Source organism: Monodelphis domestica, chromosome 1, assembly GCF_027887165.1.
Source record: "Monodelphis domestica isolate mMonDom1 chromosome 1, mMonDom1.pri, whole genome shotgun sequence".
Classification (NCBI taxonomy): domain Eukaryota; kingdom Metazoa; phylum Chordata; class Mammalia; order Didelphimorphia; family Didelphidae; genus Monodelphis; species Monodelphis domestica.
In genome coordinates, this window is record NC_077227.1 from 600,706,480 (window position 1) to 600,720,861 (window position 14,382).

The following is a 14,382-nucleotide window of genomic DNA, read 5'->3' on the forward strand; positions in this document are numbered from 1 at the left end:
CGGCTCACAAGGACTCTTGACTTGTGTGTTCAAGAGACACATTGGCAGGCTCACAGCAGCAGCAGCAAGCAACAGTAGTAACAGTAGCAACAGCAATAGCAGTAGCAGCTTAAGTCCCTTGGGGGAAAAGGGGGAGCAAAAAGGCCACAGTAGGAGAGAAATGAGGTTTTTTTCTCTATTCACTTAAAAAGGAGAAAAGGTTCTAAATTCCAGATGTTATATCACCAAAAATGTAAGATTTAAATTAATTTCCAATACTCCAAGTATGAAATTTTATAAAGTTTATTAATAACCACTTGAAGTAGAAGGAATAAAAAGGAAACAGAAGTATAAAAACCTAGATATCTAACAAAAATAAGACCACATGAGTTAGTTCTCCTGCCAGTTCACCTCACACTACCTCCACCAAACGGTTTCACAGGAAGAGAGAAAGGCGGGGCTACACAAAATTTATATCCTCTCTATGTTAGCACATAACATGAGATGGAATATGGGATGCTGGAAGTTGTAGTTCTAGGGTTCAAATTGTAATTACACAGTTCCATTAAGTCTTTTCTTCTCCATGTTTCATATCCCTGGTTTCTTTAACAAAATCGCCTACAGCATGAGCTTGAAGTTCTTTAGCATACATACTTTCAAAAATGGTTTATACCAATTCACAGCAGTGTAATTGTCTGTCTCTTCAAAGCCCCTGCATCATTGGATTTTAGTTACTGACAATAAAATGGTTTTAAGGTTGTATTTCAAAGTAATTTTCATTTTAATTCTCATTTACCTAATTTTCTTGAGCATTTGAAGAATTTTTTCAGGTGGCTATTTCTTCCTCACTTTTAAGCTGACTATTTATATTCTTTTCTACTCTCAACTTATTATTTCCTCTCTGGACCGGAGTTTTCTAATCTGTAAAAGGGAATTGGACTAAGTAATTCTAATGTCTCTTCTTGCTCAAAATCTATGACGCTTGCACATTTCATGTCAGACTCATCAGAAATTAGATCCCCCCCATTGCTTCCTTTCTTTGAAAAAAAATCTAGATTGCTTTTTGCTTTGATTCATCTTTAATTTTTTTTTAAATCAAATTTATGTTTTGTCTCCCAGAATTTTTTTGGAGTTGAAAATTTTCTCCAACTGATTATTTTGAGGATTCCATTTCACTTGAAATTATTTATCTACTAGAAAGTTATTGTACCATATGCTGGGAGAGCATACTGATTTATTTGGAAAACTGCTGTTTTCAGGGCTTCTGATGGTCCTAATAATTTTGGAAGTTTTAAAAAAAAATTGATGTTTTGTAGGGGGAAATTGAGGAAATGTTTTCTTTTGACTGGTCATTCCTTCATTTTCCTAAAGGTCTTCTTTTGAGTATTTGTGCTCACTATAGGTTACAGGTTTATAAGAGAGTTTGGCAGACCAAGGGGTTTTCTTGAGGAGGAAGTCTCAGAGACTATCTTGTATTTGGGGTTCCTTGGGTCAAAATCACAACATAATATGCATAGAAAAAGGAGTTTGACTAGAAAAGAGAGAAATTGAATTATAGCAGTAGGATTGTGTAGGGCAATGTTAGTGAACTGGCACAGTGGATAGTGTTGGGCCCAGTGTCAGGAAGACTGAGTTCAGATCCAGTCTCAGGTATTTATCAGCAGTGTAGACCCTGTAGAAGTCACTTAATGTCTGCCTTAGTTTCCTCAACTGTAAAATGGGAATCATAACAGCACCTACTTCCCTGGGTTGTTGTGAGGATCAAATAAGAGATTGATAAAGTGCTTAGCACAGTGCCTGATACAAAGTAGGCATTTAATAAGTGCCCATTTCTCATTCTCCCACCCATCTGTTTAAGATAAAACCATTTTACAATTTCTATGGGGGGCCTCTTTTCCCACTTTGATTTTTTAGTCAACAAAGTAACAGGTCTGATGGAAATTTTCCTCAAATTATTATATTCCTAAATTATTCTCTGGCATAACGTCGCTGATGTTGAATGACAGATGATTTGCTACTGAAAACTTTCCCACACACACTACACAAATAGGGTTTCTCTCCAGTATGAGTTCGTTGATGCCTAATAAGAGATGAACAGTCAAAGAAGGCTTTCCCACACTCATCACATTCATAAGGTTTTTCTCCAGTGTGAATTCTCTGATGTACAGTAAGGGATGAATGTATAGAGAAAGCTTTCCCACATTCATCACATTCATAGGGTTTTTCTCCAGTATGAATTCTCTTATGTACAGTAAGGGATGACTGGTTAGAGAAAGCTTTCCCACATTCATCACATTCATAGGGCTTTTCTCCAGTATGAATTCTCTCATGTTCAGTAAGAGATGAAGGGTTAAAAAAGGCTTTCCCACATTCATAACATTTATAGGGACTTTCTCCTGTATGAGTCATGTGATGCCTCATAAGTCCACTTCTCCGGCTGAAGGCCTTTCCACATTCATCACATTCATAGGGCTTTTCTCCAGTATGTGTTAGCTGATGTCGAGTTAGGTTACTTTTCAGGCTAAATGCCTTTCCACATTCATCACACTCGTAGGGCTTTTCTCCGGTATGAAGTCTATCATGTTCAGTAAGAGATGAATGTTTAGAGAAGGCCTTTCCACATTTGTTACATTTATAACGTTTCTCTCCCTTATGAGTCCTCAGATGTCGAGTAAGGGATGGGCGGTCAAAGAATTTTTTTCCACATTCTTTACATTCAAGATCTGTTTCTTTACTAGGGCTTTCGGTGAGATTTATTGATAATTGCTTGAAAGTATTCTCAAAGGAAAGGGATTTCTTCCATTTTTCCTGTTCAGAGTTTTTCTGATGTTTCTCCAATCTACCCTCAGATATATGAATTTCTCCAAATGTAGGATTTAGAGGAACTAATGTCCCTGGTGATTCTGATTCTTCAGAAATGTTCTCATGTTGAGGTGACTGTTGGATTTCAGACCTACTTTCCCAGCCTGGAACCAAGAAGAAAAAAAAATGTAATCTATTCTCTGTGCTATAAGAAAAGAAAATGCTATTTTGGAAAGAAAATAATGAAACAAAAAATAATGCCCACTAGGTATCAATGGTATTATAATATCTCAAAATGGATAGGTAGGTGGTTCAGTGGATTTAGGGGCCAGGCCTAGAAGGGAGGCCCTGGGTTCAAATGTGACCTTGGGCACCCTCATTGCCTAGTTTTTCTGCCTTGGAACCAATACAAGGTATTTATTTTAAGAAGGAAGGTAAAGGTTAAAAAACAACAACAACAACCAACAAAACAGTTTTGTAATCTGGTAAGAGGCTAAAAAGTGAGGGATGAGAAGTGAAAAGGGTATAGAAGGAGGGGGAAGGTGGCTAGATCATCAAATAAAGAGATCCTCAGTATGAGAGCCTATCCAAGTGTATGGTAAGGGTCACTAGAGTGTTGTGTTAAGTGGAAGGGGATAGTGATGAAAAGGAAGAGCAAATTAATAAGAAAGAGAATGTAATCAGGGAAAATGAACTTTCAGTAAGGGAGGGGTAGTCTCTAGAAAGCATGAGGAAAAAAGAACTGGCTAGTGGGTAAAGATATATATGAAAAAAAGACAATGGTAGGTGAGACTCCCATCTTTCTTTTATCTCAAAAGTTAGAAGAGAGCTTTCTCCTATTAAACCATTGTGGTTTTGTCCCATTGAATTCATGGAACTAATTCTTACCCACCTGGAGAGAAATTTCTTGGCACCTCTCTTTCTCTGGCTTCCTGTAGATTAAGGATCCATGGTTCTTTCCCCTGTTCCAATTTGAAAATCACATCTGGTTTAGATATAGGGAGCCCTGTTTGTGTAGAAGAAAATAAAACAGCTGTTTCTCATGGACAAAGAACTATTTGGATACTTGAACAGGACTCATTTGCATTAAGTTATTAGTATTTCACATGGCCCTCTTTGAAAATAATTATTGTATTTTTTGTTGTCTTTTATATCACACTCAAAAAGGAACCATATGAAAATGCATGCAACATTTTGCACCTGTGGTCTCCTACCTAAGTCCTAAGAAAAAAGGATATATATTTCTCTGAATTTTGGAACTGAAAATATTCAGTGCAGTTCACTTGAATTCAGCTACCTTTTAATGTCATTTTCATTTACATTACTGAACTCTTTGAGTATATACTGTTTCCTTGATTCTACTTTCTTTATTCTTCATCACCTCATATAAGCTGTCCCAAGTTTCTAGGAATTCTTCATTTTTTATCATTTCTTATACAGTAATATTCTATTATATTCATATTCCATTGTATATTTAACCATTTCCCATTCAGTGGAAACCCACTTTATTTTCAGGGTTTTTTTGCACAGAAATTCCTGCTAGGAATGTTTTCATATGGCACCTGTCACTGACTATGGTATATGTCCAATACTGGAAATACCTAGTCAGTTTTGGAAAGGCTGTGGAAAGTCAGAAACACTGGTTATTGGAGATGTCAATAATTAAACTGTTCTGGATAACAACTTGGGATTACAGGAGAAAAAGTTACTAAAATTAGTTTTTCTTTAATAATTCTAAGTTGTTTCCCAAAACTTGGTTTGATTCACAATTCCACCAACAATGTATAATTGTCTCTGACTTTCCAAACCCCCTGACACCAACTTCTGATTTTTAAAAAATTACCTTTACTACTTTTGCTGTAAAAACCTCAGAGCTGTTTTTCTATTCATTTGTGATTGAGGCATGTTTTCTATATGGTTGATCATAATTTACATTTGATGTGAAAGCTGTTCAAATCTTTTGTTCACTTATAATTTTTCATTCATACTCTTGATCACTTTACAAAAAACTCAGAACATTCAACTATGTGATATCTAATTAGGTTCTCTTTATTCCAGCCCCCCCCATCCCTACCCCCAAGCTGGTACCAATGTATTAGGGGTACATTATGACCCTAACATTGCCTAACTCTATCTGTCTATCCTGCCTCCCCTCCAATATATGCACATTCATTCTGACAAAGAATTTCCACAGGGTAATAGTTTTCCTCTATATTAATCCCTTACATCTTTCATCCTCCCAACACATAGTCAGTCCTGGTGCAGACATACTGTCTCTACTTTCCCTACAAAGATTTGTTCCCTCCAGCCAGCTCTGTAAACTTCATTTTCCCATGGTTACATGATTCATGTTCTTTCCCTCCCCTCCTCTCCTCCCTCCCCCCATAGCCAATATACAATTCCACTGGTAAACCTAAGACTTTTAGACAAATTGTTTTCTAATTTTTCCATATCCTCTCATTTAAGCTCTGTTCTCTATTTTACAAATGAAGAAGAGGAAAAAATTGGCTTGCTTTATTAGTTAGTGTTAGAACAAGTATCATAACTACTGACAAACTGCCAACCATGGGGACAGGTGATCAAGCTGACATCCTGAGGGAAAGATGAGGCAGCACATGTCCAGAAAGTCAAACAACAACCTCTCCTCAGACCCAAATGGACAGAGCCAAAGTTTGGGGAGTGATAGAACCCTCCATGATCTTGGTCCTGCTTCCAGCCTAGCACTCTACTTACCATCATCCCAGAAAGCAAGTCCTGTGAAAATGTGACTGGGCAACTGTTTAGAAAATAAAGTTCTGGGGGCAGCTGGGTGGCTCAGTGGATTGAGAGTCAGGCCTAGAGACAGGAGGTCCTGGGTTCAAATCTGGCCTCAGACACTTCCCAGCTGTGACCCTGGGGAAGTCACTTCACCCCCATTGCCTAGTCCTTACCACTCTTCTGCCTTGGAGCCAATACACAGTATTGATTCCAAGACAGAAGGTAAGGGTAAGAAAGAAAGAAAGAAAGAAAGAGAGAGAGAGAGAGAGAGAGAGAGAGAGAGAGAGAGACAGAGAGAGAGACAGAGAGAAAGAAAGAAAGAAAGAAAGAAAGAAAGAAAGAAAGAAAGAAAGAAAGAAAGAAAGAAAGAAAGAAAGAAAGAAAGAAAGAAAGAAAGAAAGAAAGAAAGAAAGAAAGAAAGAAAGAAAGAAAGAAAGAAAGAAAGAAGGAAGGAAGGAAGGAAGGAAGGAAGGAAGGAAGGAAGGAAGGAAGGAAAAAAGAAAGAAAGAAAGAAAGAAAGAAAGAAAGAAAGAAAGAAAGAAAGAAAGAAAGAAAGAAAGAAAGAAAGAAAGAAAGAAAGAAAGAAAGAAAGAAAGAAAGAAAGAAAGAAAGAAAGAAAGAAAATAAAGTTCTTACCATCAGAGCCCTTGGCATTGTCAAATGGTTTAACCTTAGAAGTTGATATGATTATCAGCAAAAATGACATTAAAGAATATTCATTATCATCTGCTTTGCTGCTGTACCTTAAGGAACATGGGAACTTTCCATCAGACCTGCAGCAGAAACCTAGATCTGCTGTTTCCCCATGAGAATGTAAGGCCCTTGAAAGCAGGACTGTCTTGTTTTTTTCTATTTGTTTCCTCAGCACTTACATAATAAGTGGTTAATAAATGTTCGTTCATTTCCCTCCTTCACCAATACTGGAACTGCAACTCTACTTTCTACCTACACTAGCCCAGTAACTACTCCAAACATTAATATCACACCCCCACGAGCTAGTTTCTAACGAGGAATCTGGGCCATTTATCAGAGAAGAGCCAGCCAGATCTTTTCAGATCATTGAGTAACTCACAACTAAGGTCTACCACAGTTGTCTGCCTTCAATGAACATTTTTGTCTTTCCTCTAGCTGATTCTTTCTGCCTAGAGAGGAGTTGGGTCCCAGAAAGGAAACTGGCATCATATTATGCACGTGCTGTGATTTTCCCAGGATTTAAACAGCGTCTCCAACTAACCAAGTTTCCTCACATTCAATGACTTTTAAGTGATCCCTTCACTTCCTATGAGAGTATTTATTTACTTTCCCTCTTTCTTACTTTTGTTCTCTCCTCTGTCTGGAGAGGTTCCTTTTCTATTTTCTTCCTGTTTATTCACCAGCCTGTCCAGGACATTTTGTCTTCTGTGTTTGTCTCTTGCTTCTTCTCCACTCCTTTCTTCTTAAAATAGAAGCCTCCTGGCTTGCATAAATCTTTGCTTTTAACCCAATCATTTTAGGACCATGCCTTTCTTGAAGTGGAAAGGAAGTAATTCTGCCTGAAATCACCCTAGATCATTACATTAGAAACATGGCCCTGGGGCACATAGGTGGCTCAGTGGATTGAGATCCAGGCCAAGAGATGAGAGGTCCTGGGTTCCAATGTGGCCTCAGATACTTCCTAAGTGTGTGACCCTAGGCAAGTCACTTAACTCTAATTGTCTTGTCTTTACCATTCTTCTGCCTTGGAATTGATATACAGTATTGAGTCTAAGACAGAAAGTAAAGGTTTAAAAAAAAAAAGAAACATGGCTCTGGATTAGATCAGTATGGTCACACCATGGGGACCTCCCTATTACCCTAATGGTAGTTTCCCTTGAATCTGCTCATCAGGATGTCACATGCCCCAGCAACAATAATAGGCTGGGTGGCTCAGGTTTCTATACCAAAAACACATTCAAATGCTCAAATAATTAGGTAAATGCTAATTAGAATAATTGTGAAGGCCTCAATGGGGCCTTCTTTGCTTAGGGCAGCAAGGTAACATTGTACATAGAGTGCCAAGCCTGGAATCAGGAGGACCTGGGTTCAAATATGGCCCCATACACTTCATAGCTGTGTGACCCTGGGCAAATCACTTAACCCCCATTGCCTATCCCTGGCCGCTCTTCAGTCTTAAAATTGATACTAAGACGGAAAGTTTTCTTTCTAATTCTAAAATTATAAATTCTAAATAGAATTCTAAATTCTTCTAATTCTAGGGAGAATTCTAAAAAGAAATATAAACTCAAGCCTATTATACTGGTAACACTGGCTGTTGTTATGCCCTCCAGCACCCTTGCTAAAATGCCTACCTGTTCCTGCTAGGCTCCAGCCACAAGAGTTCCAGACTTAATTACTCGCCACTTAATGACCTGGTTGGCTCCAGCTTCTCTAGAAGCCCTGACAGGTCATCCAAATACTTTTCCTCAGGCAAGTCTGCCACTCTACCAGTTACAAAAAAACAAGCAACTGACTCTAATACAATTATTCCTCAAGACTGTCTATGCCAAACAGTCTAATGTGCCCAGAAAGGAGGGAAATGCCTTCCTGGGTGACTCTCATCCCAGTGTGGTCCCACTAGCACAAACTCATTAGCACTTTACCACTTGCATCCAAGGGCACTTTGTGGTGGGCCCCTCTCACTTTCTTTTCTTTCGAGAGATTATAAGGAGCTCAGAACATCTGGAGATACAAAACCTGACTGGGGTCTCCATCTCAGCCCTGGGTAACTAGCCAGTATTCATGCATCAGAGAGATGCTAGGATTCAGAACAATGTCCAACCCATAAGGAATACCTTCTGACATACCTTGCTGTGAAGGGAGCTTCACAGATATCATTGGATTAAGGTGCCAGCTCTAAGCCACACCAAGTCCTAACACAGACTTATTCTCTTCTTCTCTTTCAGAGTCTAACTCTTCTAATTCTTCACCAACATCAGTATCCCAGTCCTGCATTCTGTATGCACTAAATAAGTGCTCCAAGTGCTCTCTTTATGAGGCAGGATCTAGTATCCTACAAGACACTGCACTGCTTACTTATGAGCTGGAGGATTAACTAGCAGTTGTAGAGGGTTGCGTACAACCTTCACCTTCCATGAGCAATCTGTCTCCCTTCCTCTGGAGTTTTTGACATTAACACTTTTGTTCTGTAAGAGAAGAGAAGCAGAAAATCTTTGTGAAACAGGGCTTCCAATGTCTAAGATGGAGGAGGCATGGCTTTTCATCTGAAAAAAAGACATGGAGGGTTTAGTAGACTGCAAGCTCAGTATGAATCAACAATGTGATCTGGCCACCATGAAAGCTAGTCTGAGGCTAGAGAGGTGGGAATCTTGCTAGATTTTGGCCTGGTCAGGCCACATCTGAAAGCTTTAATTTGAGGCAAATACTGATAAAGTGGAGAACACCCAGAAGAGGGCAACTAGGAAAATGGTAGGTTAGCCTTGAGTTCACACCATATAGCTGATGAAAGGAAACCAGAATTTTTTGCCTGAAAGAGAAAAAATTTGAGCATCAGGTAGGGAAGGGAGAGTATTGGTGTGATTGCTGGCTTCAAGTATTTGAATGGCTTTCACATGGAAGAGGGCATGGCCCCATGGGGAGAACTAGAAGTAATAGATGGAAGTTGCAAAGGAGAGAATTTAGGCTCTAGATAAGAAAAACCTTCCTAGAAGAACTTCCTGAAAGAAGACAACATGGAAGGCAGTGGGTCTCCCTTAGTAAAGATCTTCATGAAAAAGCTGAGTGACCCATCATGTGGCTGCTGTAGAGAACCTTCAGTTTGGGTGCAGTTTAAATTAAGTGGCTTCTGAGTAGCTTCCATCCCTGAGATTCTGTGAATCAAATAATTTGAGAGCTGGAGAGAATCAAGAGATCATTCTTTCCCCCATAATTGAAAGGGAAACTTCAGATAAGAGAGGTGAAGGGACTTGCTCATGCTCAAATGGTTAATGATTAGCAGGGTGAGACTTGAACTTGGGCCTCTTGACTCTTCTTTCCCCTATACTAAGCTGCCTCCCTATCCAAAAAGGATATAATAGAAAAGCCCAGAAGGAGTTGTGGTAACTTCTGAAGGAGGTTCAGGCTTATCTTTCCAGAAAGTAGATATGTGCACTCTTATCTTAGGTGAGAGCCCTCGACCTGTAGGAGAAGAGGACAAGGAAGTTACAGTCTCAAGATAGAATAACAAAGCTTTTTAATTTCAATTTTATGAAATATATAATTTAAAAAAACCCTTCCCCTGTCTTAATATAAATTCTAAGACAGATGAGTGGCAAGGGCTAGGCAATGGGAGTTAAGTGACTTTCCCTGGGTTACATGGCTAGGAAGTATCTGAGGCCAAATTTAAACCCATGTCCAGATTCCAGTACTATGCTACCTAACTGCATAATTTTCACCTAAAAGAAGAAGAAGAAATGTTTTTTCTTGGCCTGAAGAAGATCTGAGATCTTTGCCCCAAGTCCTGAATCAAAATTCAGGTACATAATTCTGAGGCTCTACAGTTTTTACCAGTTCACAACTCCAGAGCCTCTATACTGCTGACACCAGCCCTTGCCTAGCCACCTCCTTCTCGCTTGACTTATTTCTTCATAGACTTGCTTTTGCTTTCCTTACTCTATTTGTTATCAGTCCTAGGTCTTATTACCTTTCTGTTTCTGCTCAGTCTGGTTTCTAGAGTAGGATGTTTCCACTCTATGTGAAGTCTAGGTTCTATGGAAACTATATCCTATTACAACCTTTACTTTGGGTTCCCTCCCTTTAGATTTAAGAAATCCTACTTTTCTATAGAACCTTCTTTCTCCATAGCTCCTGACTTAAGTTCTGTGGTATCTCTTATGATGTATTGGATATTCTGTTCCCATTTCTGTCTGCTTGAGTCATTCCTGGAAGATCAGGCTTTTGCTTTGCTGACCTTCCAGTTCTGAATTCAAGAGGCTATTTTTCTCCTTCCTCCATGTCTCTTCTCTTTACCTTTGGTTCATAACTTCCAAATCCATGGGTCCTGTCCTGCAGCTCTTCTTTCTGTTCTTATTCTTGATGTTTTCAGACCTTAAGGTCTTCATCCTCTCCAGTACCCTACCCTTCACCTTGTCCCAGAACAAACAGTAGGACCTCACACTCACCTTCAGAGTTACACAGCCATCATTGTTTCAAAGAAGTTCCTATAAGTATCTGTTACATGGCTATCCTTAAGACACACCGTCACAGTGAAACATGAATAAAGTCAATCACAGCTCTGCATTTACTACTACAGCATATAGCAGAGTGGAGGATTTTCTTAATTTATAGTCTGAATCCCAGAAAGAAGCCATCCTTACCCAGTGAGATGAGGTTTTGATAGTTCTCCAGCATCACATCCTTATATAGGTTCCTCTGAGCAGGATTCAATTGCTCCCATTCCTCCTGGGTGAAGTTTACAGCCACATCCTTGAATGTCACTGATTCCTGAAACATACATTTTTGCTCATCCACAGAACCTTTTCTACCTAACTGGAAAGGGAGAAAATAAGAGCATTTGGAAGGATTGACGGGATGGACAGAATGGTTCTGATGGTAGGAAAGAAAATTAAGCATGTGACCCAAGGTAGGAAGGTATCTTCTCCATGTTAGTATGCTTATTACTAAGCTCCAATGAGGATTAGCACTGGTCAAGCAAGGCTCATTTTATACTTAGTCCTTCATCCACAAGGTCAGAGAGATGGAGAAGTTCCATGATGATGAGGGGGAAAGTGTCCACACTCTGGAAGGAGAAATTGTATTTTGAAAAGAAATGAAAACTCAGCTCACCTGAGCTTTGGTTATCAGGGACACAGTAGCCATTCCTTTCTCTTTGGTAGTTCTTTCTTGGAAAAAGACAAAATTCTGAAGATGAAGGTCTAGAGAAGAAAAAGAGGGGCAATGATCAAGTCTTGGAGCTCTCGGATTTACTATGTTAGAAATATCTAAATAACTGAATGAAGCATGTAATAAATATTTATGTATAATGCATATATTTTATATGTAACAAACACTTACATACAACAAATATATACATTATATATCATATATAATGTAATAAACATTTGTCACATGCACATACATTATATATCATATAACATGTGTACACATATAATATAATAAACATTTGTCAAGTACATGCACATCATATATCATATAAAAATGTAATAAACATTTATGTCATGTCATATAGATTATATATATGATATATAATGTAATTAACATTATTAAGTGCCTACTACACAAGAGGCACTGTGTTATATGCTGGGGCAACAAAGAAAATTGTAACACAGTCCCTGCCCTGGAGAAGCTCACAATCTAAAGGGAAAGAAAACAGGGAAACTTATTTGTATAAATGGGCAATATATAAGAGGAAATAATCAATAGGGAAAGGATACTAAAATAAAAGGGATCGGGAAAAAAGGTGAAATTTTATCTGGGTCTTCAGGGAAGCCAGGAAGCAGAGATGAGAAAGGAGCATTCTAGCCAGAGAAAACATCTGGAGTCAGGAAAGGGAGTGTTTAGTTCAAGAAATAGTAAGAAGGCCTTTGATCCTGGGTGGAAGAAAGTTGTAAAGCCTGAAAGTGCTGAGAAGTTAGGTTATGAAGGGCTTTAGAAACAAAACAGAGGATTTTCTATTTGATCCTGGAAGTGATAGGAAGCTACTGGAGTTTAGCAAGTAGTGGGGTAATATGATTAGACTTGTACTTTAGGAAACTCACTTTGATGGCTGAATGGAAGACATCATGGAGTGTGGGGAGACTTGTAGCAGGCAGACCAACCAGAAAGCATTGCTTTCACCTTGGTAAAGCACCTCATCTATTCATGCCCAGACAATGGTAATAGCCTTCTGGTTCTGTCCATCACAGGCCTTCCCATATAGGTACATATGAATATACACATATATGTATGCGTGTTAATATATCTACATGTTCTTTATGTGATAAGCCAGTGGAAATCGTTCTCTCATCTTTGCCTTTTGAGTTTTTTGTTATATATGGGGAAACTGAAAAGAGAGGAGAATATTAAAGGAGATGATGTGAGAAGTTCAATGCTGAAACCTCAAAAATGCTTAGTGAGACCAAGACGCAGGCCTGACCTGATCACAGCTACTTTGTTCTTCCCAACTCATGGGTTGTTTTTGTTTGAAGAGATATCATTTTCATATCTTCAACATTTGAGGTGAGTCTTTTACCACAGCCACTGCTTCCTTACTTTTCTCTGGATATTATGCTCTCACCCAAGTTCCTGGGTAGAATGGTGGAGAAATGTTCTTGAAAGGGCTGTGGCAGTACTGCTTTTACATAAATTTTAGGCCTCCCTCAATCACTGACAGAGATCCAAGGATGGGTTCAAGAAAAACCCAGATTCTTCTCTCCTTGGTATTGAAATTCCCTGAAGATCTACTGAAAGTGGCAACAATTTGGCCCAGGAGAAGAGATGAAAAAAAAAAAGAACTTCCCTCTTTTCTTTGCAGAGGACGTGGAACACTGTAAGCTTAGGGTATTGGTTAGTTTTGCTGATCTGTTTTTTTTGTTTAGTTTTGGATTTCTTACATGTGATGGTTTGTTGGAAAGGGGAGGTGGGAGATATAGTTAGAAATGAAAATAACTTAAACCAAAACAATAATTGTTTAAAACAGAAAATGATCTCTAAGACTGTATCTGGATCCTGAATAGAATCCATCTTTTTGGAAGTCTAAATTGTATCTGCAAAGCCAGGATATAAGGTTTGAAGGGAACCACTAACTAAGGGTTAGGATCTCTCTGGCTCTGTCTCTGTCTCTGTCTCTCTCTCCCTCTCTCCCCCCTCCCATCTCTTCTTGGGGGATGGAGTATTTATCTCTAGCAAAAAGCCAAACCTCTGGCACCCTAGGCTGAACTGTAGGGTTTGCCAGGTACAGATAGAAGATAAAAATCAGTACTGGCCACTTGCCAGCCACTGGTAATGCGCACTCATGCTGGAGAGATAGGCTGGGTCCACAGCCAAATCACAAAAGGCTACCCTGAGGAATCTGAATTCTGTTCCAAGGGCTATGGGGAGCCACCAAAGCTTCTTGAGTAGGGGAATGACATGTGTGACAGAGGGCTGGGCTTCTGATGAGAAAAGGGGAGGGAGGGAGAGATCACATCCTATGAAGCAGAGAACCCAGAATTGGGAGACCGAAGACCTCCGTCAGATTCCCGTCTCTGTCACCGACTGAGCGACCCGGGGCAAGTCTCTTGCCCTCTCTGCGCCTCAGTTTCCCGAAGTATCAAATGAGGATCCTCTAGCACCCGACCTGCCCAGAGTCTGCAGACCCAGCTTCCCTCGGGCCCCGAACGCTCCCACAGACCGGCCTTTACCTCCGACCCGATACGGTCCGGACACACTGCTATTCTCCACGTCCGGTCCTGAGTTATGAGGCTACAGATGTTACGGCCCAAGAGGACGCCAAGAAATCCCAGAGTAGCTTCGCCTCCTGAGCCCTGACTACCCTTACCAGTCTCGGGGGGAGGATTCTGGGAGATTGAGTCTGAGCGCAAGAGTCACAGCCTCTCGATGCCCTCTGGGAAATGTAGTCCTGGATATCCAGCCGCGCAGTCGCAGTGAATACTTTCAGGTAGTTGCCTGTTAACGACCGACTCCACAACTGTGAAGAGGGAACCTCTCCGTAGTTTTGGTAGTTCCAAGTGTCCCATTCCTCCTTACTCCCGAGGAGGGGCGGTGCGGGATCCGATCTGTCACATAGCTGTGGGCCCAGAGAAAAGAAGCGGCTTGTCCCTGGTTTTTCGACTAGTCGGGTGGTGGAATCTGCAGACGGGGCTGATCCCTTTCCCTGCACCAGGCAGTGTG

At 40.0% G+C, this 14,382-nt stretch overlaps 1 protein-coding gene across 9 annotated transcripts; it reads right to left on the reverse strand.

Annotated features, from left to right (window-relative positions):
- Positions 1 to 266: 266 nt before the first annotated feature.
- Positions 267 to 14,122, reverse strand: LOC100033206 (zinc finger protein 239). Of its 9 annotated transcripts, none has more exons than XM_016424923.2 (7): positions 13,893 to 14,122; positions 12,647 to 12,795; positions 12,270 to 12,553; positions 11,338 to 11,426; positions 10,869 to 11,040; positions 3,674 to 3,787; positions 267 to 2,945 (listed from the first exon to the last, which is right to left on the reverse strand). In XM_016424923.2, the coding sequence occupies exons 4-7, from the start codon at positions 11,368 to 11,370 to the stop codon at positions 1,948 to 1,950; spliced, it is 1,317 nt and encodes a 438-aa protein (XP_016280409.1). In that variant the 5' UTR covers positions 11,371 to 11,426; positions 12,270 to 12,553; positions 12,647 to 12,795; positions 13,893 to 14,122; the 3' UTR covers positions 267 to 1,947. The 9 variants fall into 9 exon arrangements, 8 of the variants coding, with proteins under 8 accessions (XP_016280409.1, XP_007476629.1, XP_016280427.1 ...); XM_007476567.3 differs by having other exon boundaries at positions 10,869 to 10,995; positions 13,893 to 14,109; XM_016424941.2 differs by lacking the exon at positions 12,270 to 12,553.
- Positions 14,123 to 14,382: the final 260 nt, after the last annotated feature.

Coding starts and splice junctions, on each gene's coding strand:
- LOC100033206 (XM_016424963.2), bottom strand. CDS start 11,370: ATGGCTACTGTGTCCCTGATAACCAAAGCTCAG. Junction 3,788..10,868: donor TCAAAACCTCATCTCACTGG/GTAAGGATGGCT, acceptor CTACACAAACAG/GGCTCCCTATATCTAAACCA. Junction 2,946..3,673: donor GCCAAGAAATTTCTCTCCAG/GTGGGTAAGAAT, acceptor TCTTGGTTCCAG/GCTGGGAAAGTAGGTCTGAA.